The 25,254-nt window shown below is 59.6% G+C and overlaps 3 protein-coding genes across 5 annotated transcripts; 2 read left to right on the forward strand and 1 right to left on the reverse strand.

Moving 5' to 3' along the window:
• The first annotated feature begins 2,208 nt into the window (after positions 1-2,208).
• Positions 2,209-6,635, forward strand: TRIM50 (tripartite motif containing 50). 2 transcript variants are annotated; one of them, XM_048050099.2, is made up of 6 exons: positions 2,209-2,631; positions 3,530-3,625; positions 4,496-4,726; positions 5,045-5,067; positions 5,360-5,484; positions 5,813-6,635. In XM_048050099.2, exons 1-6 carry the CDS (start codon positions 2,209-2,211, stop codon positions 6,418-6,420), a joined length of 1,506 nt encoding a protein of 501 aa, XP_047906056.1. In that variant the 3' UTR covers positions 6,421-6,635. The 2 variants fall into 2 exon arrangements, with proteins under 2 accessions (XP_047906056.1, XP_066835526.1); XM_066979425.1 differs by lacking the exon at positions 5,045-5,067 and having other exon boundaries at positions 5,313-5,484.
• Positions 6,636-6,767: 132 nt separating this feature from the next.
• NSUN5 (NOP2/Sun RNA methyltransferase 5) lies at positions 6,768-10,126 on the forward strand. The gene is made up of 10 exons (XM_066979426.1): positions 6,768-6,927; positions 7,051-7,173; positions 7,253-7,427; positions 7,519-7,627; positions 7,927-8,065; positions 8,483-8,598; positions 8,996-9,174; positions 9,262-9,466; positions 9,583-9,735; positions 9,896-10,126. Exons 1-10 carry the CDS (start codon positions 6,835-6,837, stop codon positions 10,002-10,004), a joined length of 1,401 nt encoding a protein of 466 aa, XP_066835527.1. The 5' UTR covers positions 6,768-6,834; the 3' UTR covers positions 10,005-10,126.
• Positions 10,127-10,764: 638 nt separating this feature from the next.
• On the reverse strand, positions 10,765-24,962 carry POM121 (POM121 transmembrane nucleoporin). Of its 2 annotated transcripts, none has more exons than XM_066979424.1 (13): positions 24,677-24,962; positions 24,394-24,594; positions 23,952-24,113; positions 21,964-22,044; positions 21,455-21,626; positions 20,269-20,360; positions 19,304-19,374; positions 18,433-18,557; positions 17,931-18,033; positions 17,474-17,656; positions 15,490-17,169; positions 13,936-14,064; positions 10,765-13,704 (listed from the first exon to the last, which is right to left on the reverse strand). In XM_066979424.1, the coding sequence occupies exons 1-13, from the start codon at positions 24,937-24,939 to the stop codon at positions 13,610-13,612; spliced, it is 3,357 nt and encodes a 1,118-aa protein (XP_066835525.1). In that variant the 5' UTR covers positions 24,940-24,962; the 3' UTR covers positions 10,765-13,609. The 2 variants fall into 2 exon arrangements, with proteins under 2 accessions (XP_066835525.1, XP_066835524.1); XM_066979423.1 differs by having other exon boundaries at positions 17,474-17,659; positions 24,677-24,961.
• Positions 24,963-25,254: the final 292 nt, after the last annotated feature.

Raw genomic sequence — 25,254 nt, forward strand, 5'->3', positions numbered from 1 at the left:
TTTTTTTTTTTACAGTCACGCACACAAAAACACTTTTTTTTTTTTTACAGTCACACAAAAAGACATGCATGCCTTGTCCCAAACCAGAGCAACAATGCTTGCTTGGGGTTTTCTCCTGGTCTTTTCCCAAAGAATGAAATGGTTTTAACAAAACCAAAACCAAGCCAACCAACTACCACCGCCAAAACAAACCAAGAAGCCTATTTCAACCCAAAAAGAGTTTTAGCTGATAAGAAAGTGTTCTGGTGAAAGCGTGTCCCCCGATCCCAGCGATGTGGGTGACCAGAACCACAGCGGGACGCACAGAACCCAGCGCCTCCGCCAGGCGAACGCCCCGTCCCGAGGCCAGCACCCCGTCCTGAGGCGAACACCCTGTCCTGAAGCAAACACCCCCTCCTGAGGCAAACACCCCGGCCTGAGGCCAGCACCCCGGCCTGAGGTGGGCACCCCATCCCGAGGCCAACACCCCGTCCTGCCTTATCAGCGCCCTGGTAGCTGCCCACGCGGTCACATGACGGCCATGTCTGTACCAAACAAAGGGCCGCCGTGCACCGCGACAGGACAGGGGCCGACAGCGCCGTGGAGCCGGGCGGCGGGCGAGCAGGGCTTGCTGCCCCACCGCTGCGCACGCTGCCGCTGGCCCTGCAGCTACCTGGCCTCAGCCAGGCAAGCAGGGGCACCCCCAGCGGGGCTGATGCCGCAGCAGCGGAGTAGCGGGGTGGCCAGCGCAGCTCCCTTCCTGCTGAGAAGCTGCCACCCCTGCTGCTTGCCAGATCTGCCCCTCCACCAGGGCTGAAATCTTCCACCAGGTCAGGAAAAGCCAAGGGACATCCGTCAGGCTGCGTGTGCCAAGAAGAGCCAGCGCGGAGAGGAAGCGGTGCGGGGCGTGTGAGTGGTGTGGTGAGTGGGTGCCTGTCAGGGGGGTTCTCCATGAGCAGAGGGAGCAGCTGAAGCTGATTTCCCCTGTGGGTTCTTATGGGTGTCTGACCATTCCTGGGCTGACATTGGAGCTTTTCTTGATTCCTCACCAAGCTCCCATATGCTATGCTTGATGACGGCTGAGCTCAGGTCACTGCCTCCCCTTTCCCTGGGGCACTTACCGAGTCTGTCTTTGACTTCAGGTTTGTTTTCACGTGAGTGGGGAGACCATAAAAGTTCTACCAGCCTGTATTCAGGAACAGGCATGCACAACACTGTCAGGCTGTCACAGTTAGAGCAGTGTCACCTCCAGGGCCTGGGCCACCTATTGCTGTTGCTTGTCCAGGTGGCAATGCCCTCCCTACACCGGGGGTGTGCTGCTAGCTGTCCTGGCCACAATGCGTAGGCAGTTGAGCCCATCTGGCTCAGGATCTTGGTGGTTACATCCCACCGTGCTGGGGAGCCAATACTGCATGAACCTTACAGCTGTTAAATAGAACAGCCACATGTGGCCCCAGAGCCAGGGGGAGATGCAGGATTTCAGCTCGTGTCTCTTAGGAGTGCTGGCCTGGAGCACGGAGCACTGTGGGGACCAGAGACTATGCTGAGTTTCAAGGGGGTGAGCTGCAGGTACAGCTCCGCAAGCTCTGGCTCAAGCTCCTAACCCTCATATCGGTCAAACTTGGCCTTACAGGTTTTATTGTGTGGTTTCTGTCCCCATCTTGCAGATGAAGATGCTCTTTATGATTTTATTCTGCTTTTGCTTAGATGTATCACTTGAGCTAATGCCAATCCTTGTGAGGACGTGCAGGGGCTGAAACAACAAACCCAAAGAGATGTGTAGAAATTCATACAAGCCAGGGTCACTACTGGAATTTTTCAGCAAAAAATTCTTCTCAGCTCTGTCTCCAGCTGTGCCAGCCCCTGGCACACAGACAGGTCTCCCCTGAGATGTGCTGCACTCTGATACAGCTCCCAGACAAAGGCCCCAGATGGGGATCAGCTTGGTGGTGACTTCTGACATCATAGGCAGAACCACTAGGGCCTGACCCCCCATGTTGTCAGAGCCCAAACCCATCTCGTATTAAAACATGCATCTTAAAATTTGTGCGGAGCCTAATGATGAGTTCATAACTGTCTGAGCTGCTGCTGGGGCATGAAGGTGTTTGAGGTGTCTCTCTGCTTCACCTTAGCCAAGTGCTGAGCTCTCTTTGTTCATTTGTGCTTACTTTGCTCTTTGCAATAGGAGTGATCTCCCACCTGTTTTTCCCAGGCTAGGTCTGTGCTGCCATGCTAAAAGGTGGCAGCATGGCTCGGAGGATGAGCATCGATGAGCTGGAAGACCAGCTCCTCTGTCCCATCTGCCTGGAGGTCTTCAAGGAGCCCTTGATGCTGCAGTGCGGGCATTCTTACTGCAAGTCGTGCGTGGTGTCACTGTCTGGAGAGCTGGACGGGCAGTTCCTGTGCCCCGTGTGCCGTCAAACCGTGGACTGCAGTGCCTCACCACCCAACGTCACACTGGCCCGTGTCATTGAGGCACTGCAGAGCCGGGGCGAGGCAGAGCCCACCCCAGAGTCCTGCCCAACACACCACAACCCCCTCAGCCTCTTCTGCGAGACTGACCAAGAGGTGATCTGTGGGCTGTGTGGCACCATCGGCAACCACCGCCAGCACAAGATCACCCCCATCTCTACCACGTACTGCCGGATGAAGGTCGGCAGGCAGGGACTCCCCAGGGTGGGGGTTAGGGCGTCCATAGCAGTCCCAGCCCCAAGCACAGCAGTACTTGCTGGCCAAGCGTCCCCTCTGCTTGAATGGACAGGCTGGAAATGAGGCCAGCATGGGCAGCATGGTCCCATAGCACGGGCAGATGTGGGGCAGGGAACCTTGGCTGGGGGTCATCCGTTTCTCAGGTCAAGCATGTCCCTGGCTGAGGGGGCGCATGGTTTTGGTGGCTAGAGCGCGGTGGGGAGAGCTAAGGGTGAGGTAGTGCCAAAGGGACCTTTCAAGATTGCGTTCAAATACTATCAAACGGAGTCTGGAGATAAAGGCTGAGGCGAGGTGCCACAGGAGAGCAAGGAGGCAGGGAAACAGGAGCCCCAGCCAGGCAGAGTAAATAGCTGGCATCCCCTGCCCAACATCACATGAAAGCCCAACGAATGGAAAAGCACGGGGCCACTGTTCCCCTCAGCTCCTGACACTGGGGTGATAAGAGTGGGAGGCACCAGAAAAAAACAACCCTGCCTGAGGCAGGCTCTGGGGACTGGTGCTGATGGGGTCACAGGCCTGGCACTGGCTTGCAGCCGCTCACCACCACTCACCCAGTGCAGAGCTGCCACGGGTGCAAGGTACGGAGGGGCAGGAACAGGAGCAGAGATGTGGTGCTCCTCGCAAGAGTACTTGGCATGCTCTGAGTGTTCTCCTGCCTCTGGCAACCCCAAATCCTCTAGATCCAAGTGATCAGCAGGGTGTGCAGGACCCCAGAAAGCTTGGAAGAGCATGGCTTCTCAGGGCCACAGCTTCTTGGGGGGCTGGCAAGCACAGGAGGACAGCCTTTGATCAAGTAGGCTGCCAGAGAGGACCGTCCTCGAGAGAGTTGCTGTCTTTTTAGGAGGAGCTGTCTGTGCTGTTAACCGATGTCCACCGGTACAAGAGAAACCTGGATGAACACTTCAGCAAGCTCATCAACAACAAAATCCGCATTGCAGTGAGTGCCACATGCCAAAGGAGCCTGCTTTGCAGAGTCGCTTGTGTCCCGCACAACTCTTGGAGCAACCTCTGCTCCCGGGTCTCCTCAGCTCACCTCCTCTATTCCTCTCCCTCTCTTCTCCCTTCCCCGGGACAGCAGACAGGGCTTATCTTTCACCCCGTTCCCTGAGATTGCTGTTCTCCATGAAACTTGGGGATTAAACATAACCCTGTTTTGGGAAAGGTAACGTAGCCCTCTCTGGTGGCTTTTGTTTTCCAAAGGGGTGACGTAACCTTCACTGGCTGTCCTGGCAGGAACACCAGTCAAAGCTTTTTTGACCGAATGTCCTTGGATATGATGAGATAACAGTGAAAAACACCCTACTCAGAGCAGGCTTCCCAGTCAGAATGCTGATAATTGTGCATTGAGTCTATGTTTGGTTTAGATGTGTGTCCATTTTCCACACGGTAGACATCTCAAAGAGACCTCTTGGTATCCCTTCTGAGGCTTAAGCTTCCCAGTGGGGATCCTCAGAAAGGCTGAACCCAAATTAAACTGGAGCTGCACTTCCCCCACTTAGCCCAGAACACAGGTTGTTCCCTGGCAGCAAAGGGATCCAAAGACTCTCTTCCAAGGTTCTGACGAAGCTGGTCGGGGCATCAGGAACACAAAATCTGGGCGGGGTGTAAGGGAGGGGTGCCATGGTGCTGAGGCCAGCAAGGTGGAACGACATTTAGCCTCTGTGAAGAGATGCTCTTGGTTTGGAACAGAAGTGGAGGGCAGCTTGCTGGGGTGCACAGACTTTTCTGGTGGCGCCTCCGAAACCAGAAAGCAGGTGAAGGGACATAGTAAGGCAGTCCTGCACAGCCACTTGCTGTCTCCCTGCAGAACGAGGCGGATGTCTTCAAGTGGGTGATCCGGAAGGAGTTCCAGGAGCTGCACAGATACATTGATGAGGAGAAGGCCACCTTCCTGGAGAGCGTTGAGGGGAAGGAAGCCCAGCTCATAACCTCCATCGAGTCCCAGGTCAAGCAGACATCAGACGCCCTGCAGAGGCTGAAGGAGATACATAGCTCTCTGGAGACGCTCGGCAATGAAAGCCAGCTTGATTTCATCCGTGTGAGTATGCTCACTAGTGTGTGCCTCAGGAAGGTGGTATGGGTCAGACAGGCTCTCCTGCCTTCGGCCGACTGCTCACAGCCCTGGGCCTTCCCCCGAGCAGTGAGTACCCCCACCAAGCATAGCTAGAATACCAAGAGAAGCGAGTCGTCGGTGCCCTCTGTCCAGCCAGGGCCTCCCCAGATGGCAGAGGCCCAGGAGAGGAGAAGCCTGGCCTTTCTGGTGTGGGGCACGGATATGTGGAGGTGTGACCATGCAGACAAGTGCCATTTTGCGAGCCTCCTACCACTGACTCTCTCTTTCTCTTGTGTTTTCCAGAAATACAGCTCCTCCCAGTTCAGGTGAGTGATGGGATGGAACCAGTGGGGACAGCAGCACCTCTGCACCGGGGCTAAAGAGCCCAGGCCAGTGGGCACCTCAGCATTGCTGGGGCAATCTAGCACGGACACGCTGCCCTGCTCACTTCCGTGGGCATTGCTGTCGTGACGGAGAGCCACGGCCAGAGCCATGCATGCAGCCCCAGAAGAGGGCAAGAGCAGCTGTGGAGATGCCAGTGGCTCCATCATACATAGCAGAAGGTGAGAAGAGGCCACACACCTATCAACTGTGTCATGGCTGCCCATGTCTTTCCAGGTCAGAGCTTCCCAGCCTGCTCCCAGGTGATGGCATCTTTAGCCCCATTTCCTTCAAGCCGTGTTTCCACCAAGATGATATCAAGATGACCGTTTGGAAGCGGCTGCACCGCCACGTCCTGCCAGGTACCAACTTCCCCAGCTGGCATCACCCCGGGAGTCCTGGCTCACTGGCACATGCTGCTGGGACAGGCTGCCCAGCTGGCACCACACTGCCCTGGCCTCTGACTTGCTCTCCAGTTGTGCTCTTCTCACCTCCAGGAGAGCTCCTGGAGCAGTGGCTGGCCTAGCATCTCATGCTGGTAGCAGCCTGCTCTCGTGTAACACTTTGGCTGCTTAAAGTTCAGCAGCACCAGCCCATCTGGCTGTGCCAGCTCTCAGGGCAGGGCCAGCGTCACCTGGAGCCACAGCCCTACCTGCTAGCGTGGCTGGAGGCCGACTGCTTTCCTTTTAGCTCCAGAGATGCTGAAACTGGACCCGGTGACAGCGCATCCCCTCCTGGAACTCTTCAAGGGTGACACAGTGGTGCAGTGTGGGCTCTACCAGCGCCGGGACAGCAACCCCAAGCGTTTTGACTCCAGCAACTGCATCCTCACCTGCAAGGGCTTCTCCTGCGGCCAGCACTACTGGGAGGTGATAGTGGGCACCCGCAACCACTGGCGCGTGGGCATCATCAAGGGCACGGTCAGCCGCAAAGGGAAGCTCAGCAAGTCTCCCGAGAACGGCGTGTGGCTCATCGGCCTAAAGGAAGGCAAAGTCTACGAGGCCTTCAGCACCCCGCGGGCCACCCTGCCGCTGACCGCCCGGCCACAGCGCATCGGGATCTACCTGCACTACGAGAGGGGCGAGCTGACCTTCTACAACGCCGACAGCCCCGACGAGCTCAGCCCCATCTACACCTTCCAGGCGGAGTTCCAGGGCCAGCTCTACCCCATCGTGGACCTGTGCTGGCCGGAGCGGGGGCCCTACTCGCCCCCCATCATCCTGCCCCCCCCCGGCGCCCCCCGGCGCCCCCAGGGGCCGTGCCGCCAGCCGGCCCCCGAGGCGCCCGCCAAGCCCTAGCGCGGCCGCCGGGCCGAGCCTCGGCCTCCCCTCCCCTCCCCTCTCGTCCCCCCTCTTCCCCTCCCCTCCCCTCCCCTCCCGGCCCCTCGGGGAGCGCGGCGGCGGCCCCCGGCGGCCCCGCTCAATAAACGGCGCTGCCCGAGCCGCGCTGCGCCCGCTGCGAGCCGCCCGCGGGGCGGGGCTTGGGGGCGGGGCCTGGGGAAGGGGCGGGGCCAGGGAGGGGGCGGGGCCGGGGCGAACGGGGCGGGGCCTGCCGGTGGGTGGGGCTTACGGGGCGGGGCCAGCACGGGGGGCGGGGCCGAGGGGCGGGGCCTACGGGATAGGGGCGGGGCGAGCCGAGGCGTGCGGCAGTGACGTCGGCGGCAGTGACGTCAGCGGCGGCGCCGGCAGCGCGGGCAGCGCGCGGTGGCGGCCATGTCGCTGTACGGCGAGGCCGCCGCCGTGCTGAGCGCGCTGGAGCGCGGCGAGGGCGGCCTGAGCGGGCTGGTGTACGGCAGCCGCTTCCCGGTGCGCGGCGCGGCGGGGCGGGGGGGCCCGGGGGCGGCCCGGGGGCCCGGGGGCGGCCCGGGGGCCCGGGGGAGGGCCCGGGGGAGGCTGCGGCGCCCGTGACCGCCCGGTGCCGCCCCGCAGCACGCCCGGCAGCTGTACGCGCTGGTGGCCGAGACCCTGCGCTACTCCCCGGTGCTGGAGGCGGTGCTGGACGGCGCCGCGCTGCTGCGGGCCGAGAGGAAGCTGCCGCTGCCGCTGGCCAAGGTGAGGGGCCGCGGGGGGGCGGGGGGCCGGGGGCCCGGGCCCGGCCGCGGGGCCGTGCGGCGCTGACGGCTGCCCGCAGGTGCTGGTGTACGACCTGCTCTTCGGCAAGGGCCTCAAGTGCGGGGGCCGCTGGAAGGCGCTGCTCCGGCGGCACCGGGCGCGGCTGGAGGCCGAGCTGGCCCGGCTGAAGGTGCGGCGCGGGGTGAGCCGCAACGAGGAGCTGCTGGCGGCCGCCCCGGGAGCCGGCCCCGGAGGTGAGCGGGCCGGGGGTGGGCGCTCCCCGCGGCGGCGGGGCCGGGGCCGGGGCCGGGTGCGATTCCCCCCACCCCTCCCCGTGCTCCCCAGCCCCGCGGGTCCCCCGCTACGTCCGGGTCAACACCCTGAAGACGCGTGTGGACGACGTGGTGGACTTCTTCAAGCGCCAGGGCTACTCCTTCCTGGGCAAGGCGGGCAGGTGAGCGATCCCCTGCCCCAGCCCACAGCTCGGCGGGGCGCTGGCGGGCGGGCAGCGAGATCCTGCGGGATGAAGGCTGGCAAGCGACGGAGGGGCAATGGTGCTGCGCACAGTGGCTGGGTCAGGGTCTCCGCTGCCATGGTCCCCGCTCCTACTTTCCGCCTCTCTGGGTGCTGCCTGGAACTGAAGTGGAGGGAGAGGAGGTGTGGGATGAAGGGGTTTCTGTGCCTGGGCTCTGGGGGTTCTGATATTGGGCACGGTGGAGCAGGACTGCACTCATTCTCTTTCCCTGTGGACAGCATGGAGGAGCTGAGGACCCTGTCTGGGAAGAAATTCTTACTGGATCTTCATCTCCCAGAGCTGCTGGTCTTCCCTCCACAGACTGACTTCCATGACAACCGTCTCTATACGTCAGGACACATCATTCTGCAGGACAAGGTCAGAGAGCTGGGGGGCAGGAGGCTGCAGTGCAGGGGTGGGAAAACCCCTGGAGGAGTGGAGGCTGTCTTTTCCCCCCAAGGTCTGGACTTGGGGCTCCTTTGCTGCAGCACTTGAACGAAACAGAAACCCTGAGCACAGCCTGAGTCTGTGGGGCTCCCCCCCCCCCCCCAGCTTTGCTTGTTTGCTTGACAAGCAGCTGGGAGGAACATGGCGCTCTGGGTTGTGCAGTGCTGTTCCCACGCTGCAGGAAGAGGTTTCCAGCAGCAGAGGTAGGTGCTGTGCAGACTTCGCCCCATGTTCCAGTGGTCACCTGTGACCCCACAGCATCTGATGTGACCTGAGGAGGGGCCAAGGGCAGCTGGTGCACAAGGTGCATGCAGCCTGCACCTTTCGGAGTGGCTTGTCCTCCTGCAGGCCAGCTGCCTCCCTGCCTTCCTGCTCAGCCCTGTTGCCAGCTCCCACGTGATTGATGCCTGCGCTGCCCCTGGGAACAAGACCAGCCACCTGGCTGCCATCCTGAAGAACAAGGGGTGAGTGCAGGCTGCTGTGTGGCAGGGCCCAGAGGGACTGAGAGTGGTCACAGTTGTGAGAATGTGGCAGGGCTGAGGTGGGAAGAGCTACAGCCTGTAACCTTACCTGCTGACTCAGGCTGACACTCCCTTCTCCCGAGGTGGGCTGGGAATCTGATGATGTTGGGTCATTGGGAATGCCTGAGGGGACATGGAATCATAGAGGGTCATGCCTCAGCTGCTGACTTGGCACTCTGCCCTGTATACCTGTGTGGGAGAGCAGCTTCTGAGCTCTGGCTGCCCTGCAGATAGGTGTTTAGGGCTGCTGGTGCCAGCTGGGCAGCCTGCTGTGGTGAGTGCGGCCCTGGGACCGGGCAGGGTGTTCATGCTTCTCTTGAGTGCTGGGCTCTACTTTCAGACAGATTTTTGCCTTTGATCTGGACGCCAAACGCCTGGCCACCATGAACACCATGCTGATGCGAGCCGGTGTCACCAGCTTCAAGCTGGCCCAGCAGGACTTCCTGACGGTTGATCCCCAGGACCCTAAGTACAGCAAAGTGACCTACATCCTGCTGGACCCGTCATGCAGTGGCTCAGGTAATGTGGGGGCTTGAACCATCCCATCTGCCAAAGGCAGCAGGCTTAAGCGGGGCTTCTGGTGGGTGACTGCAGCTCTCTCTGCAGGGATGGTGAACCGGCTGCCGGTGGAGGAAGCTGCCCCAAGTGCGGAGCGGCTGCAGGCACTGGCTGGCTTCCAGCGCAAAGTCTTGAGCCATGCACTGAGCTTCCCGGCGGTCCAGCGCCTGGCCTACTCCACCTGCTCAGTGCACCGGGAAGAGAATGAGGATGTGGTGCAGGCGGTGCTCCAGGAACAGGGCTCGGCCTTCAGGTGCGCTTGTTTTGGGAAGCGATGGGGAAGGACAGAACACAGGAGGCCGGGATGTTGTTGCCTCAGCAGCTGTTGTGCTGCTTTGGGTCAGTGCTGTCCCGTGTGCCATGCTGTAGGCTAGTGAACGTGTTCCCATCCTGGCCCTGCCGAGGACTTGCTACCTTCCCTGGGGCCGAGTGCTGCCTCCGTGCCTCTCCTACAGCCACACTCACTCAGGGCTTCTTTGTGGCTGTCCTGGAGCGCTGCAGGGACCAGGATGCTGTCCCCAGGTAGGCAGTGGGAGGGGTGTAACTGGGCCCAGGGCTGCCTGGGTACCTTGGTGATGGCTTCCTCGCGTGAGGAGGAAGGAGGGAAGGAAGGCGGAAGGGTTAGCTGCCCTGAGTGCTGGAGAAGGCAGGAACCACAGGACTATCTTTGCTCCTGTCACAGCTCCTTGCCTGCAGCAGCTGAGGAAAGTCTGCAGCAAGGCGAAGAAGTGGAGCCAGGAGCAGCTCCTCCCAAGAAAAGGAGAAGGAAAAAGCAGCGGGTAAAGACATGAAGTAACTTCTTCGGAGCGTGCAGTGGCTGGTTGTAGCTGGTGGGTGCTGTTCCTCCCGCGCCCTGCTGCACTGCAGCCCTTGTACTGCCTGGACAACAGAAATAAAGCTTTGCACCAGCTGATGGTGTGGTGAACTTCTGTAATTCCCTGCTCCTCCCCTGTTCTGAGTAAATGGTCTGGGTATTGCACATGCCATTGCACAGGAGGAAAGTGCTCCTCCAGGTGGGTATAGGGGCCCTTGAAGGCAGCCCACAGCACAAGGCTTGCCCTCAATGATAGACCTGGACTGGGGTAGCCTTAGGAAGTGAAGTCAAACAGTACCAGTGTTTCTGTATCCTGGGGGGCCTGGATTGCCCCTGCTGGATTAGTGACATAATACCTTATTTTCTCCCTAAAAAGCTTTAACCCAGCCTAATCTGTAGTTCTGGAAGAGGCTTTTGACTTGTGGTAATGAAGCAAATTAACTAATTCCTTGCTGGAGAAGACCACAATTTGTGCAGTACGCGGTCCTGCCCAGGGACTGCCACTGCTTGGCCTTTGGTCTTACAGCTGAACAACAGGCACATGAACAGCCAGGCAAAGAGGGGAGAACAAACATGTTGGGGAAATAACGGTCTGCCATCCCCCAACTCACCACCTGCTGTTTGAAGGGGGAGCGCAACACACTGCAAGCTGGAAGAAACTAGAAGGTAGTACCCTATACTGCACCAGCAACGTAGAGCACTGCTTGAGCCCAGGACTCAAAGGCAAGCAAGACAGGAACAGGAACAGTCTTTTTATTTTAAATCAATGACATAAGAAGCAAGAGGAAAAAAAAAATTGCACATTCACACTAAAATCCTCATCAGCCACACCAGGAATGATCCAAGTCTTGTTTGAGTAAAACCCCAGCCTCCCTCTGTCCCCCTACTGCAGCCCAGGCCCAGGGGTGTCTCCCAGCAGGGGGCTGAAGGGGTCTGTACAGCACAGAGGCGACACAGCTTGGACTTCGCCTGCCTATTGAGCTCTGGGGACTTGGTGCAGTTCAGCCCAAGAACAGCAGAGCCAACAGCCACTGCTCCGCAGGGTGCCCTCACCTCCTTGCTCAGCACCTGCCACCCTCTGCACAGTGGTTCTGGGTGGAGCTGGAATGATTTGAGGAAGGCTGAGAGACAGGGCAGGTCCTGCCCTTGTGAGGCTAAGCAACAGCAGCCTGCACACCCCAGCCCTCTGCTCCCTCACCCCTGGAGCCCCACGACTGCTCTCCAGGCACAGCAAGCACCTGGGGAGAGGGACAAGTCACCAGGACCAGCTTGCACATACACGTAGCCCATTATTGGCTACCTTCTCAACTTCCGAGGGCATGTTTGCCTGACTTGGCTTCTTCACAGCACCCATCTACCATGCTCCAATCAGCCCTGCAACAGGCTACTACAGTCCCTCAGCCGCTTTTGTTGCAGATGCTAGGAACCCCCCCCACCGGCTCCAGCAGCTGTGACCCCTTAAGGGAGAAGGTGCCAGCCTGCATCACCTCCCCCTCTGCACTGAAGGGGGGCATCCCCGCTGTGCCACACAGACCCCGGTCACCCACCCTCCTTCCGCCTGCTGGGAGAGGCGCCTTGTTCCTGGCAGACAAGAGGAACGTGCGAGAGCTCCTGCTCCTCAGCCTCAGGGGAATTAAAGAAGAGAAAAGTTTAGTCACATCCACATACATCACATTTAAAAAAAATAATAACTTGTTACAGCCTGGGAGGAGCACGCAGTCACAGAGAACAAGGCTGGGCTGCTCCAGCCAGCCCCCAGGACACAGCTGCCTTTCCCCAGCACAGCCAGCCCCTGGGGCAGAGGTGGGGTGGGCCCACGACTCCTCACCAGGCTGTAATGTAACAGCACAGGTAAACTACCAACAGCGCTGCAGGGTCTAGCAACCTCACTGAACCAAGCTTGAAGGAATTCAAAGGCAATTTAGCTTAAATATAAAAATAAATTCTTATTTTGTTATAAAATGTTTAAATATTTTTCTTTTTTTTTTGTTTTGTTTTTAAATTTAGACTTCAGCAGACACACACACTCACACGGCTCGGAGAGTAAAAAACCCGGCAGCAAAGCACTCCTGGAAGCAGAGGGGAGCCTGCGGGCAGGGGTGCCCGTCCCTCTCCCTGGGCGGGGTAGCTGTTGGACACGGACCTGAGCTCTGGCAGCCTCTTCCCGTAAGACCTCCCCGAGATGGGAACAGCCCCACTCCCAGATGGGTGGGGACAGGGGACAGCACCACAGCTCCTAGGAGCTGGTAAAAAGAAAAGGATAGGGGTGAGCTAAAAGTGAGAATCAACTCAGGTCTGGGGAGGTGCAAACCCACCTGCTCTGGGCTCCTTCCTGTGGCGGTGCCAGAGGACCCCATGGTGGCAAAACGGCTCCAGCTCCCAGCCCAGGAGAGCAGGGCATGGGAGGGGAAGTTGGGAGAGGAGAGGCTGCCAGGGCCCGAGCCCCCACGCTGGGGGGCCAGGGCCAGATCCCCCCACCCCAGCTGCCTTTCTTTCAGTCACAATGACAAAGGGACAGAACTCACCCAGCAAGAGTAGCCACGCAGTGATGCTACTGTCAACATCCAATTAGCTAGGGCACATCCCCTGCGAAGGGACAGGTGCCCCCCCAAAAAAACTCCAAACAGCAAATCCGGCATAACCAACATGCCGCCACACACACGGTTCAGTTTTTCCTCCAAACTCGATTCAATGAGAGCATTAAAACAGGAGCACAAACAAAGCAAAACAAACAGGGCTGTACACAAGCGGGGAGGGGAGGGAAAGGGGGAAGCCCAGCACCCAACAAGCAGCAGTAAGGGCCAAGGGCTGCCCATGCCCACTGCGCTCCTCCAGCTGAACTTCGGTGCTGTGGCACAGAGCTGCCTGCCCAGGGCATGCTGCACGAAGCCTGAGGTTCGACAGGAGATGGGAAGTTGTGACAAGGGGCTTGTCATCTAGCTGCAGCTGGGTCAGCCACGTACGGCACCGAAATGCCACACTTGCCAGGCTGGCGCTAACCCAGGATTGTGCTCTGCAGAGATGACAATAACCAGCTCGAAGCAGAGTCCTCCAGAGGAAGCGTGTTCACCAGGCCACAAGATTAAACAGCAGGGAAAGATTTCTGGGCCTGGTGAAAATGACATCCCTCAGCAGCCCAGAGCAGAGAACTGTGCCCAGCAGGGCTGCAGCATGGCTATGGCTGGGCTCCGGCCACAGATGTGCCAGCTGCTGTGCTGGGGCCAGGGGGGCTGATGGCCAGGGGGCTCGGGAGGGGACAGGAACAGCCATAGGAAGCAACGGGGAAAATTTACAAATTATGAAATATGGCAAAACAGTGAGGGAAGAAATGCTGCGGGTATGTACAGAGGTTCATCCAGCCTTGGCTGCGGAACTGTTCAAGTAAGAAGAGTTTGGTTTATCCTGTTGTCCCACCCCGGTCACTGCCACCCAGCACTGCCTCCAGCTGGCATCTGTCAGGGGCCTGGCCCCGTCACCACTGCTCCCACCATGGGGACTGCTCCAGACCAGAGGCCCTCACACACGTGCTGGCGCAGGTGCTCCTCGCACAGGCCAGCAACAGGGACCTGATAACCCCAGAGGTTACTTTTTGCGGGTGTGCTGCCTTCGTGCCTGCAGCCGCTGACGAGCGCCGGTCTTGGATCCTGCTCCAATGGAGAACGATGCGGCTGACGGACCTGGAAGCAGAAAGGTTGCATAGGTCTCTCTGGCCTGGCAGAGGAGGAATTCCGGGGAAATGAAGATTTTGCCTCCCCTGGAGCCCAGCAGGTACCACCTCAGCCTGTTGCAGGGGACTGCATCAAAGCTGGCTCCCACAACATAGCCTGCCCACGCTGCTGTCCCAAACCCAAAGAGAAACATGGCCCAGCAGCCCCCCGCAGCCCCCCGGCCCGGTGAGGAACCCTTACCAAAGGAAGGGCCAGCTCCTCCAAACGCTGAGGCAGGAGCGCTGGGCGTCCCAAAGGAAAGGCTGCTGCTTCCACTCCCCACTGCTCCTGGGACAGGCGTGCTTTGCCCGAAGGTGGGAGCAGGAGTTCCTGGAAAGCAACATACCGCCATGAGCCCGGTTCAGCAAAGAGGAAGAACCTGGCCTTTGGGAGCCAGGAGGCACAGATTTCCCCCCACAGACCGAAGTGTTCTTCACCCAAGAACCCTTTTTCATGCAAGAGGTTGCACGCTTGCTTTCTCATCATAATCCCTGGATCCTCTTGCCGTGAGGGAAGCACGGGTAGATTTGCAGTTCAGGGAAGCACAAAGGTTTGCATCTGTCTAGACCAGAATTTTCTCAACACGTAGGTTGCAACTCCATGGTAGGCAAGGTGGTTCAGCAAGGGTTCGAAGTGGTAGTACTTTGGTCACAACGACCCGATAGGCTTGGGGCAGAGTAGCTGGAAAGCTGTGCAGAGGAAAAGGACCTGGGGGTGCTGGTCGATGCTCACCTGAACATGAGCTGGCAGTGTGCCCAGGTGGCCAAGAAGGCCAACGGCACCCTGGCTTGTGTCAGGAATAGTGCAGCCAGCAGGACCAGGGAGGTGATCGTCCCCCTGTACTCTGCTCTGGTGAGGCCGCACCTCAAGTGCTGTGTTCAGCTTTGGGCCCCTCGCCACAAGGAGGACATGGAGGTGCTCGAGAGAGTCCAGAGAAGGGCAACGAATCTGGTGAGGGGTCTGCAGAACAAGTCTTACGAGGAGCGGCTGAGGGAGCTGGGGGTGTTTGGTCTGGGGGAAGAGGAGGCTCAGGGGAGGCCTTATTGCTCTCCGCAACTGCCTGAAAGGAAGGTGTGGGGAGCTGGGGGTCGGCCTCTTCTTGCAGATAACTAGCGACAGGACTAGAGGGAATGGCCTCAAGTTGTGCCAGGGGAGGTTTAGGTTGGAAATTAGCAGACATTTCTTTCTTCTGCTGAAAGAGCAGTCAGGCATTGGAATGGGTTGCCCAGGGAGTCTGTGGTACCATCGTCCCTGGGGGTGTTCAAGGAAAGGTTGGATGTGGTGCTTCGGGACATGGTTTAGTGGGTGATACTGGTGGTAGGGGGATGGTTGGACCAGATGATCTTAGAGGTCTTTTTCCAACCCTAATGATTCTAGAACACTGTGGAGAGCCAGCAGAGAAGGTTGTATTCACTGGGAGTGTTTCCACTCACCAAGAAATTCCAATTTGCTTTTAACTACTAGCAAGACCTTGGCTTCTCAGGGGCAGGAGAGCACGTGGCTGGGCTCAGTGCCCACGTGGAACCAGAGAGCTGGCATGTTTAGAGGGGCCAAGGAGCAGTGAAGGGCTAAGGACTAGTCTTCCCCTCTGCCACCAAGGGCTGGGGACCTGGGCAGAGTGCACTGCACTACTGTTAGCCCACCGAGGGCTGCGGAGCCTGGGGGAGGAGCTCAGCAAGGTCTGGAAGGAAATCAGCTGCCTAGATCCTGCCCTGCCCTCCCCCCTGCCAGAAGGCCCCAACCACTGCCACTCACCTCCAAACACAGGCTTGGTGTCGGGGGTGCTGGGCACAGCGAAGGCAAATGGTGTGCTCTGGTTCTGTGCACCCAGCGTGCTCTGTGTCAGGGAAGAACCGAAGGGCGTCGCCGCCGCCGCTGCTCCGCTCTGCCCAGCCCCGAAGTTGAACGCCACGGCAGGGGAGCCGCTGTTCAGGGCGGGCGCGCTGAGCCCAAAGCCACTGGCAGAGGGGCCTGGCTGGGCAGCCGCCCCGAAGGTGAAAGGAGAAGGGGTGGTGCCAAAGACGGCTGTGCCAGCGCTGCTGCTTGTCGTCTGGGTGCTGGAACCAAAGCTGACTGTTGTGGAAGTGGCTGTCCCGAAAGAGAAGACCGGCGCGGTGGTCCCAAACACTGCCTGGGCGCTGCTGGTGCCAAAGGCGCTCTGGGTGCCACCTGTGCCGAAGGGCGGCTGCGCGCTGCTGCCGAACGCCGGCTGGGTGGCGGACTGCGCTGCGGGGGCTCCAAAACTGAACACGGGGCCAAAGCCGACGGGGCCCGCAGCGGGCTTGCTGGTGGGCAGCTGGCTCTCCGCAGCACCAGCGCTGAACGCTGCCTGGCCTGCTGCCCCAGGATACGGCGGTGGCGGCTTCGCGCTTGTGCTGAAAGAACTGCCGAAAGCTGAAACGGAGGAGCCAAATGTTAACGTCGACTGACCTGTGGTGGCTGGGGTAGCTGACGACAGCGTGGTGCTCCCAAATATGCTAAAGCCCACAGTGGTGGTAGGTGCCACTGAATTTGAAGGTGCTTGGCCAAACGTGGGGCCTCCAGGGACACTGGTGGTGGCAGCGACAGTGGCTGGAGCTAGCTTTCCAAACTGGAACACTGGCCCTGGGGCAGCAAAGCTGGAATCTGTACTGGTAGCCGAGCTGGCCAGGCCGCCGAACAGGAATGGCTGCGACGTACTCGTGGATGTGGCAGTGGTCACAGTCAGGCTGGCAGTAGGGCCGGTGGAGGCAGGCGGGTTGAGTCCAAAGCTGAAAACTGGCTTAATGGTGGCATCTGTGGAGGAACTCAGAGCAGTGGCAGTCGTAGCTGCGGTGGTAAAGATGATGTTAGGGAGACCTGTGAATCCTGCCGTGGTGGTTGTGGAGGCTGCTGGCAAATCTGCAGCCGAGGCTGTCTGTGACAATGGTTTGAACGTGAAAGGAGAGGCCTTCGCTGGAGACAAAGCTGCTGTCACGCTGCCAAAGATAGGCTTGAACATGGTGGCGGTGGAAGATGCTGAGGAAAGGCCTGAGCTTGCAGACACGGTGACTGCAGGGGAGATGACGGTTGTACAGGGTGCTGTGCTCTCACTTTTTGGCAAAGCACCGAAGATGGGTTTGAAGACGGGGGTTGTAGTGGGGACAGCAGTGGCTGTGGTCGTTGCTGGCTGGCTGGCAGGTGGGGTGCTCAGCATCCCAAATAGGACATTTGGCTTTGGTAAGGAGGGAGGCTTAACAGGGGTCTGGCCCAGCTCTGTGAACGCAGGTGCCACGCTGCTGGGAGGCTGTGCCCCCGAGGCAGGAGGTGCAGAAAGCGCAGGTGTGCTTAACACGGGCACAGGCTTGGTGTCAGCAGAGGTCACAGGCAGAGAACTCAACTCCAGTGACACAGCAGTAGCAGGCGGCTGTGATGCTGATGAAGAAGGCTGGGACCCTATTACAGCTCCAGTGGAGTCTGGAAAGGGGAAGAGAGCTTTTTTTTAGGGACATGGGCCTAACATACAGACAGCCTTTCTCCCAGACAGCCATCCTAGTTCCGCAAAGGTTCCTGGAGCCCCAGTCCTCCACGCTTACCACAGCTCACAACAGGACCATGGCCTGTGTCCCCCAGCTTGCCCTCCAAGTCCTGCCTGCCAGGGCCAGCAGAGCATTTAAACAGGAATTTTTCCAGCCTGCCTTCAACAGAAGGAATGCAGGGCTCCTGCTGAGCCTGGCCTGCTCTGCCACGATCCCACCCTGCTGACCCTACTTCTCCTCACCTGCTGGCACAGGTGCAGCCTGGCTGCTCTGCATCTTCTTCAGGCTGTCCAGGAGCGAGTTGCTGCTGGGTGGGACAGGAGCTGTTGATGCAGGTGCAGGCCCTGGGGATGTCACCGTAGGTACTGCGAATGCCAGCGGCCTGGACACAGGTGTAGTCTCTGCAGTGGTGCTGGGGACTGGATCTACTGGAAAAGGAGAAAAAAAAATCAGTATCCATAACTCGCTGTAGGGGACTAGCCATTAGTAAAACTGCAGGCTCTGGGGCATGACCTCTGTGAGTCTCAAGGCTCTGAGAGCATCCCCAGACCCAAGGACCAGGCAAGGACTTGCCTGGGAGCTTCCCTAGCCTGTGCTACAGACACCCCACTGCCCGCCAGCCCCAGCCCTGAGTTCCTACTCCTCTGCTCCCTGCCAACCCCACCAGGAGCCCAGCCTGCCCAGAGGCGCAGCCCTTACCAGCCTTATCCTCCAAGACTTTGTTGAACCACTGCAACGCTGCCTTCTTCTCCGCATCCAGGTCCTCCGATGTGATGGAGTAGCCCAGCTGAGGCGGCGGGGGCTGCCAAGAGAGAGCAGCAGCTTAGCTCCTTCTCAGGGAAGCCGGCAGAGCCTCTCTGAACGTGTGGTGAAGGCAGGCAGTCGCAAGACCCGTGAAGCAGGTGGTTCTGCCACAGCACGCTACCGCGGAGCTCCAGTCCCCACTCATCATGACCCCGGCTTGGCGCTGAGGGCACGGCAGGCCTTCCCCAGGCCATTACCTGGTCCGGCAGCAGGCAGCACAATCACGCACAGCCCACCAGACACTGGGGCTGGGGATAGCGTCACTTCCCACTCCGCCAAGGACGGGGCCTCCTTCCTGAGGGCAGGCAGGTCAGTCTCCCCCCAGCCCTGCAGAAATTGCAGTGAGCACATTCTATCGCCAGAGGAGGGCAAAAGGGGCTGCGAGACAGCGACGTACCAGCGCCAGCTGGTCCCCCCGGTGAGACGACAGCAACTGGATCTTCCTCTTCCGCTTCCCGCTGCTCCCTGACACGGACGGCGGGCTCAGGGAATTCCGCTTCTTTCGCATCGGTGTCTCCACCACTGCAGAAGAAGGTAAGTCAGAGCCAGCTCTGGGCAGAGGAGTTGGGCTTGCATCAGCTGGGTAGTCACATACACCTCCTCTCTGCCTGACCCAAACTCAAAGAGCAGAGCCAGGGGTACGGCTTTAAGCCGAGAACAAGGCTACAAGGCTCCGGAAAAGCAGCTGGCCACAGCACATCCTGGGGCAGTGTGGTACAAGAGCCTGTTGGCATTCAGCAGGGGAGCAACTCCTTCCCCACCTCCAAACAGTCCCTGCCACCTGCCTACTTGAATTGCACACCAGGAAAGCTACACGAGCCACATCTAGTGCTGCACCATGGCAGACGGGTGCCTGTTTGTGATGGACACGGGACGTCCTGTCCATTTTAGATGAGGAAGCATTGGAAGAGGCTCAGCCTGGAATCTGATCAGGGTGCTGCTTGTAGCATGGCACATCTTGACGCAAGGTTGACACCTGGACCCATGCCAGTCACGGTGCTGGGGCTCCCTCTTGCAAGCCAGCTCCCACACATCTGCTAGCACGCAGACATCATCAGTATCCCTTGCTCATCGCCTGGAAATTCATTTAGGGCAGTTGCTGAGGCCAGCACAAGCGCCACTGCCTCGACACCAGCACATCCCTAGTTGCCAGGTGGCACCTCAACCCAATCCCACCCGTAGACTTAAAGTCCCATCACGTCCCCGCTGCTTGTGTGTGCTGCCAGCCTATCCAACCCTGCACAGCACTGCTGCCAGCCCACACTCACCTTTCTCTGTCTGCAGCTCCTTGTCTGACTTCACCGGAGTGGAAGTGTTGGAGCGATGTGACTCCTCCTCCCTGTGCCAGTGGGAGAGAGCTAGTTAGGGCCAAGCCCCAGGCACGGCGCCATCCCCTGAGAGGACAGGCCAAACACACTAAGGATTCCTATTAGTAACCCTGGCCTGTGGCCTCAGCCAAACAACATGCCTCGAGACACCTTGAGCACAGCCCTCCACCATCCTGAAAGCAGCTCAAGGCTCAGGAGCTGCTTCCCTCTCCAGACTGCAGCTTGGTGCAAGTCCGCAGAAGCCCCAGTTCTCTGTAGGACAAATCAACCTGAGGGCAGCACCCAGCGGCCCTGGATGGGAAACGCCATCCCTCACAGGTCCCTGTCCGACACCCAGCCTTTCAGGGCAAGGGCGGTGTCAGTTTTAGTTCTGACAAAAGCTTGCTGTGGAGTCAGGTCCTTCTCTGAGCTGGGAGAGAGGAGCACACGGGCCTACGCTACAAGGCAGGCACCAAAAGCCAGCTGTGTTTTACGTATTTTACATAGCTCTGGTGAATTGCTTTAGAGGAGACAGCAAGAATCAGGACCTGCCTCTTCCCAGGTTCTGGTGGCTCACGTAACCCAGGCTATGACAACGCCACAACACAACGCTGCCTCTGTGGCAATATCTGAACGTTTACATCTCTAACCTGGTCCCAGAATGGGGCAGGGATTGGGATGCTGCAGCTCTGCCGCTCCAGCACTCCTGCTGGGACAGCAGCGTAACGAGGTGGCAGGGACAAGTGGACAAAAGCAACAGGACTGCCACACAGGTGGGTCACACAACAGTCACGTTTCAGAAACAGGCCTGGACTACCCGGCCTCGTGGAGAGCAGGATTTGGTCACCAGGACAGCTGAGACATTGCCTGCCCTCCCCCTAGCTGGCATCGATCCGCAGGCGCTCCCCAAGCGAGTGGCTAGTTACCTGGCTTTCCTGAGAGGCCACTCTGGTGTCTGGGGGCGGGAAGATGCGGGGCTGGACAGCGGGGAAATGCTCACACCACTCCTCTTCCACAGCTGGAATCCAGAGAGAGACCAGCAGTAACTTAGCGCACGAGCTGGGAGGGAGGAAACTGTCCCATCCTCCTGCTCGCACGGTAAATGCCTTCTCCCAGGACCGTGGCTAACAAGCCCAGAGCCTCGCTCCCTCCACCACTTTGCTCCCCTCCACGTTCAGTAGGAGCACAGCAGCATCTGGCCACCCCAGACTGAATCCGCTTCGGGAGCAAGCAGCCTCCAGGCTCCTAACAGCCAGTCCTGGCCAAGAGGACAGGAGGAAGGATGCTGCTGTATCAGGTGCAGCTCTCTTGCCATCACACAGCACAGGCAGAGGCTGCCCAGCTGTCCTTGCACGTTTACAGCGGCTCTGGCTGAAGCAGGGCACCTCCTCGCCAGAGCTCAGAGAGGATGAATCCCACTTCAAGGATTTCAGACTCACTCCCATCAGGGGAAACCTGTCCTTACTAATAGCCTGGAGGAAGCCTTTCTCCACAAGGACAGCACAGTTTTATTAGCCACAACTATGTTCCTCCATCAGATCTGCAGCCTGACCCAAGAGCCATTTGAGCAGTGTTTTATTGCAGCTCAGCAGCTGGCAAGGGGGCCTAGGTCAAAGTGGGAACACGTGGCTCCAGTACTGCTGCTGAACTTTCAGCTGACTGCAGCTGAAAAGGTGGCAGTGCAGCAAAGGGATTTACTTTTCCTTCTTTCCTTTCACCTGGATCCAGCCACCCTAGCACGCTGGCCAAGGCTAAGCAAGGAGGGGGAAAAAAAGAAAGTCTCCTCCTGGTTTCAAAAGTAAAAAAGAAAGCACTACAGCAGGACAGCTCAGCCTGGGGACACCCCTGGCAACGTGCGCTGAAGGATGAGGAACATCACTGCCTGCTGCTGCTGACACAGCAGCCAGCCTAACGTGCAAGGAGCCGAATCTGCCTGCCTAAGCTGTGCTGGAGACTCCCTGCAGCGCTCACCACCAGGCACATGGCAACACTGCTCTCATCTTACAAGCCCTGGCTTTGAGTTACGCAGGTGATCCCAGAGGAGGGTTGAGCTACTCTGCACCGTGCTTGGCTGTGGGCTCCAGCGGTGCCTTTGGCAGGGGTGTTTCCTACCTGAGAGAGGCCCCGGCTGGAGCTGTAGGAGCTGGCAATGGCGTTGCGGATGGAGCTGGGGATCCCACCAGCATGTGTGTTGTTGAGGGAGCTCACGGAGGAGGTGCGTGACCTCTTGTTCGAGCAGTCATCTGGGCAGTGTGAAACAAGGCCCCTTTTCAGAGAGCCAGGCCTGCAGAAAGTTAAAGACGATTTTAGGAGCTCCCCACCATTCTACCCATAGGCCCTTTAAACACAGGACAGGTCGAGGAAAGCAACCCTGCTGCTTCACACAGCGCAGAGCTTGGGAAGAGGCCTCTGCAGCAGCACAGCCCTACAGCCACTGGCCTGCACTCACAGAGCACAGCTCTAATACTGAGTGACAGCCAGGAGGCACGCTCACAGCCTCTCTTCCTCCTCACAGAAGCTAGGCTCCACAAGCAAAACCCAAGCACCTTTTCCAGAGCACGCAGACTTTCAGACTCACCTCCCAGCCAACAGCAGTTGCTTTTGGCCCAGTGGGCACTTACTTGGGTATGAGAGAGGCAGGGACACCGTTGGCTACCAGGGGCTCAAATGCTGACTGCCCACTTCCACTGCTATCGTGGCGCCTGCAGGAGAGAGGGCAGAAACCTGTGAGAGTGAGGAGGCAGAAGCGACGAGGGCTGCCCTCTCAGCCTGGCAACAGGACCCCTTCCAGGCACCGTGAAGGCACAAACCTTGCTTTTTTCTTGCCAACTCCTGGGATAGAGGTTTTCCCCATCCACAGTCCACTGCAGATTCTCTTTCCACTTAGTTCTTACCCCATCGATTCTCATCCCCAGCTGCTTCCTCCCAAGCACCAGCAGCTCCATCAGCTGCCTGCTGGGCAGAGCAGTTTTCATTTAACAAAATATTTGCTCAAATACATTATTTGAAGCTAAAATATTTCAGAGAGACTTTGCAGCTCATTTTTGGAATGGACCTGAGCTCCAGAGGTCTAGTCTTCTACCTCTTCCTAGCCAGCACCTTGGATGATTTGAGTCAGAAATGGGATCCCTGTTTCCCCCAATGATTCAGTAAAGAATTTAAGCCTGAAAGTCTTAAAACAAACCCTACTGTGAAGCAGAGCTGGAGGCATCAGATCCATCCTGTCACTTAGCCGAAGTCCTTCCTTCAAGCTCTGAATGTGTTGATCACATTGCACAGGCAACCCAGTGCTCTCCAGCGGCCACATACTCCTTTCTGCCCTCAAAGGTCACAGTATTTTCTGCCTACAAGCATTCTTCATGCTTGTCAGATATCAATGCCTTCAAAATTGGCTTTTGTGGCAGAGATCGGTATTGGCGTGTTGAAAAAAAAGAAAAAAAGCAGATCCTGTTCGCGCAACCAGCCTCTGGCATCCTACTCAGCTCTGGTAGGGCTCAGATTCACCAAGCTGTGGCAAGTGTTCAAAAGGAGAGGAAAATCCCGCGATGGAGGAAGAATGCCACACGTGCTGCTGCAGCTCCCACCACCAGCCTGCTCCTGCAGCAGCAGGGCAGCAGCCAGCAGCTCTCTGCGAACCCCACTCATCCTGTTGTGCTGAGGACCACCTCCAGCAGCAGCCCCAGAGCAGCACGCAGGGCAACGCACCCAGGCACTGCCTTTCTCTGCCCAAACCACTCCTCCTTAGTCTCTCCATTCACGTGCCTCAGCCCAGGCAGGCTGCCCTGGAACGTGATGGGCAGAGGGGTACAACGCAAACAGCCTCCACGTATGTGGGAAGAAGAAACAAGAAACAGGAGCAAAGAGAAAAACAAGGCAGTGCTGTGTCCCAGCAGTGACAAAGGCTCCAGCAGACCTTGGCATCCAGGATTTACACCTCGTCCTTCACAGAGCACTGGCAAAGATGCTGCACCCTCACTTCTTGTAGCTCAGAGCTAGAAATCACTGACCTTGACTAATGAAAGCAGAAGATAGTCTCTCCTGTTGTCCCTTTTGTCTTTACCTCCTTTCGGTACTTACAGTGCATGAAGGAACCATGCAGAGCTTTTAAAGCATAATGCTTCCACCTGGAGTCCTAAGACTTGGGGATTGCATCTCTCCTTGACAACTAGGGCCAACTGAAGGATAGAGATTTCAGCCTATAGCTGATACCAGGTTTTTCCCACCAGTTCCCCTGGCCTGCAAATCCCTGTGATGACAGAAATCACTTCCCTTCCCGGGAGCCTTGACAGACTTCCCTGATCCACATTCAGGCCTCTCCCAGCCCTAGCAACGCAGGGGAACACGCCTGACCTGCGAGCTTGCCCAGGCAAAACCTAAACCATATCCCTTTGATCTCAAAAGGGCAAAAAGGAGTCTTGGAAGAGTTTCTGACACAGCTGAGAGGGCTGGGTGATGGGGTATGCTTCCTCTTTACGTTCCTCTGGTTCAGTTTCCAGCACTCTTTTCTACCCCAGGCTCTGTGTCACATCACGTTTGTCACCACGGAAGCGCTAGGCCCATTCTTACCATCCCAATACACGGCTGGCGACCTGCACCGCCAGCTCATTACCTCCTCTTGCTCTCTTGATCGTTCCCCAAAACCTGGTCCTCCTCCTCCTCCTCCACAGCCCTCTTCCTGCTCTCCTTGATGGCATTCAGCACAGTCTCTTTCGCACACGGGTCAGGGCTGCTGTTGGCCAGGAAGGCCGCAGGTGAGGTCAGCCGCTCCAGCCTGGGAAGGAAAGCAGGGAGTTAGGGAAAGGGGCGCCGCAGGGCCGGCCCCCCAAGCCCTCGCGCTGGCCGCCCGGGGGCCCCGCGGGAGAAGCGAGGGCCGTCGCCCGCGGTCTGAACCCCGGGATTCCTCCCAGGGCACGAAAGCAACGCCGCGGGCGGGGCTGAGGCCAAGTGGACGGGGGGCGAGGCCGGCGCGGGGCCGCGCTCTCCCACCGCCGTGCCCCGGGCGCAGCGGCCGGCCCTCCCGGGGCAGCTCCCGGGGCCCCTGCCGTACTCACGCGGGGCTGCGGGCCAGGCCTCCGGGCCGGGCGATCCTCACGGTGACGGGGCTGCGGGCCGGGCCGGCGCGGCGAGCCCAGGCCGCGCTCCTCCGCGGGCAGGCGTCCCAGCAGGCGGCGGGCAGGGCGCCGGGCACGGCGCTGCGGGCCGGCAGCGGGTACCGGCGGCGGGGCGCCTGCTGCCGGCAGCTCGGCGGGGTCCTGCGGAGACGGCGGCGGTCAGCGACGCCGGGCCCCGCCGCGGCCCTCACCCCCCCCCCGGCCCCCGCTCCGCCCCGCTTACCCCAGGCCCAGGCCGAGGCGCCGCGGCGGGGCCCGCTGGGGCCGGCCCGAGGCGGCGGCCGGGCCCCCGTTGGCGGCGGCGGCTTTGGCGGGCGGGCCGGGCCGCATGGCGCACCAGGCCCCCGCCGCGCCCAGCGCCGCCGCGCCCAGCAGGGCGCCCCGCAGCACCAGGCAGGCCAGCGCCAGCGCCAGGCCCACGGCCGCCAGCGCCGCCGCCGCGCCCCGCCGCCCCAAGGGCCCCGCGCCCGGCCCGGCCCCCGCCATCCCGCGCCGCGCCGCACCGAGCCGCCCGCCAGCCGCGGCCGCCCGGCATGCACTGCGCCGCGGGGCCGGCCCCTCCCAGCGCCCTCCCGCCGGGCGCGGCCCCGCCCCGGCCTCGCTCCCAGCCCCGCGCCCGCCCGGCCCGGCCCGGCCCGGCCCCCCCTCCCTCCCCGCCCGGCCCGGCCCGGCCCCGGCAGCCCCGGCAGCGGGAGCCAGTCGGGGCCGGGGCCCGGCGCCAGCCCGTGCGGCGGGGCCCCGGGTGCCCGCGAGGAGCCCGGAGCCGTGCCCCCCGTCCCCCCCCAGTCCCGTCCCCCCAGG

The sequence above is a fragment of the Anser cygnoides genome, chromosome 18, assembly GCF_040182565.1.
Source record: "Anser cygnoides isolate HZ-2024a breed goose chromosome 18, Taihu_goose_T2T_genome, whole genome shotgun sequence".
NCBI lineage: Eukaryota > Metazoa > Chordata > Aves > Anseriformes > Anatidae > Anser > Anser cygnoides.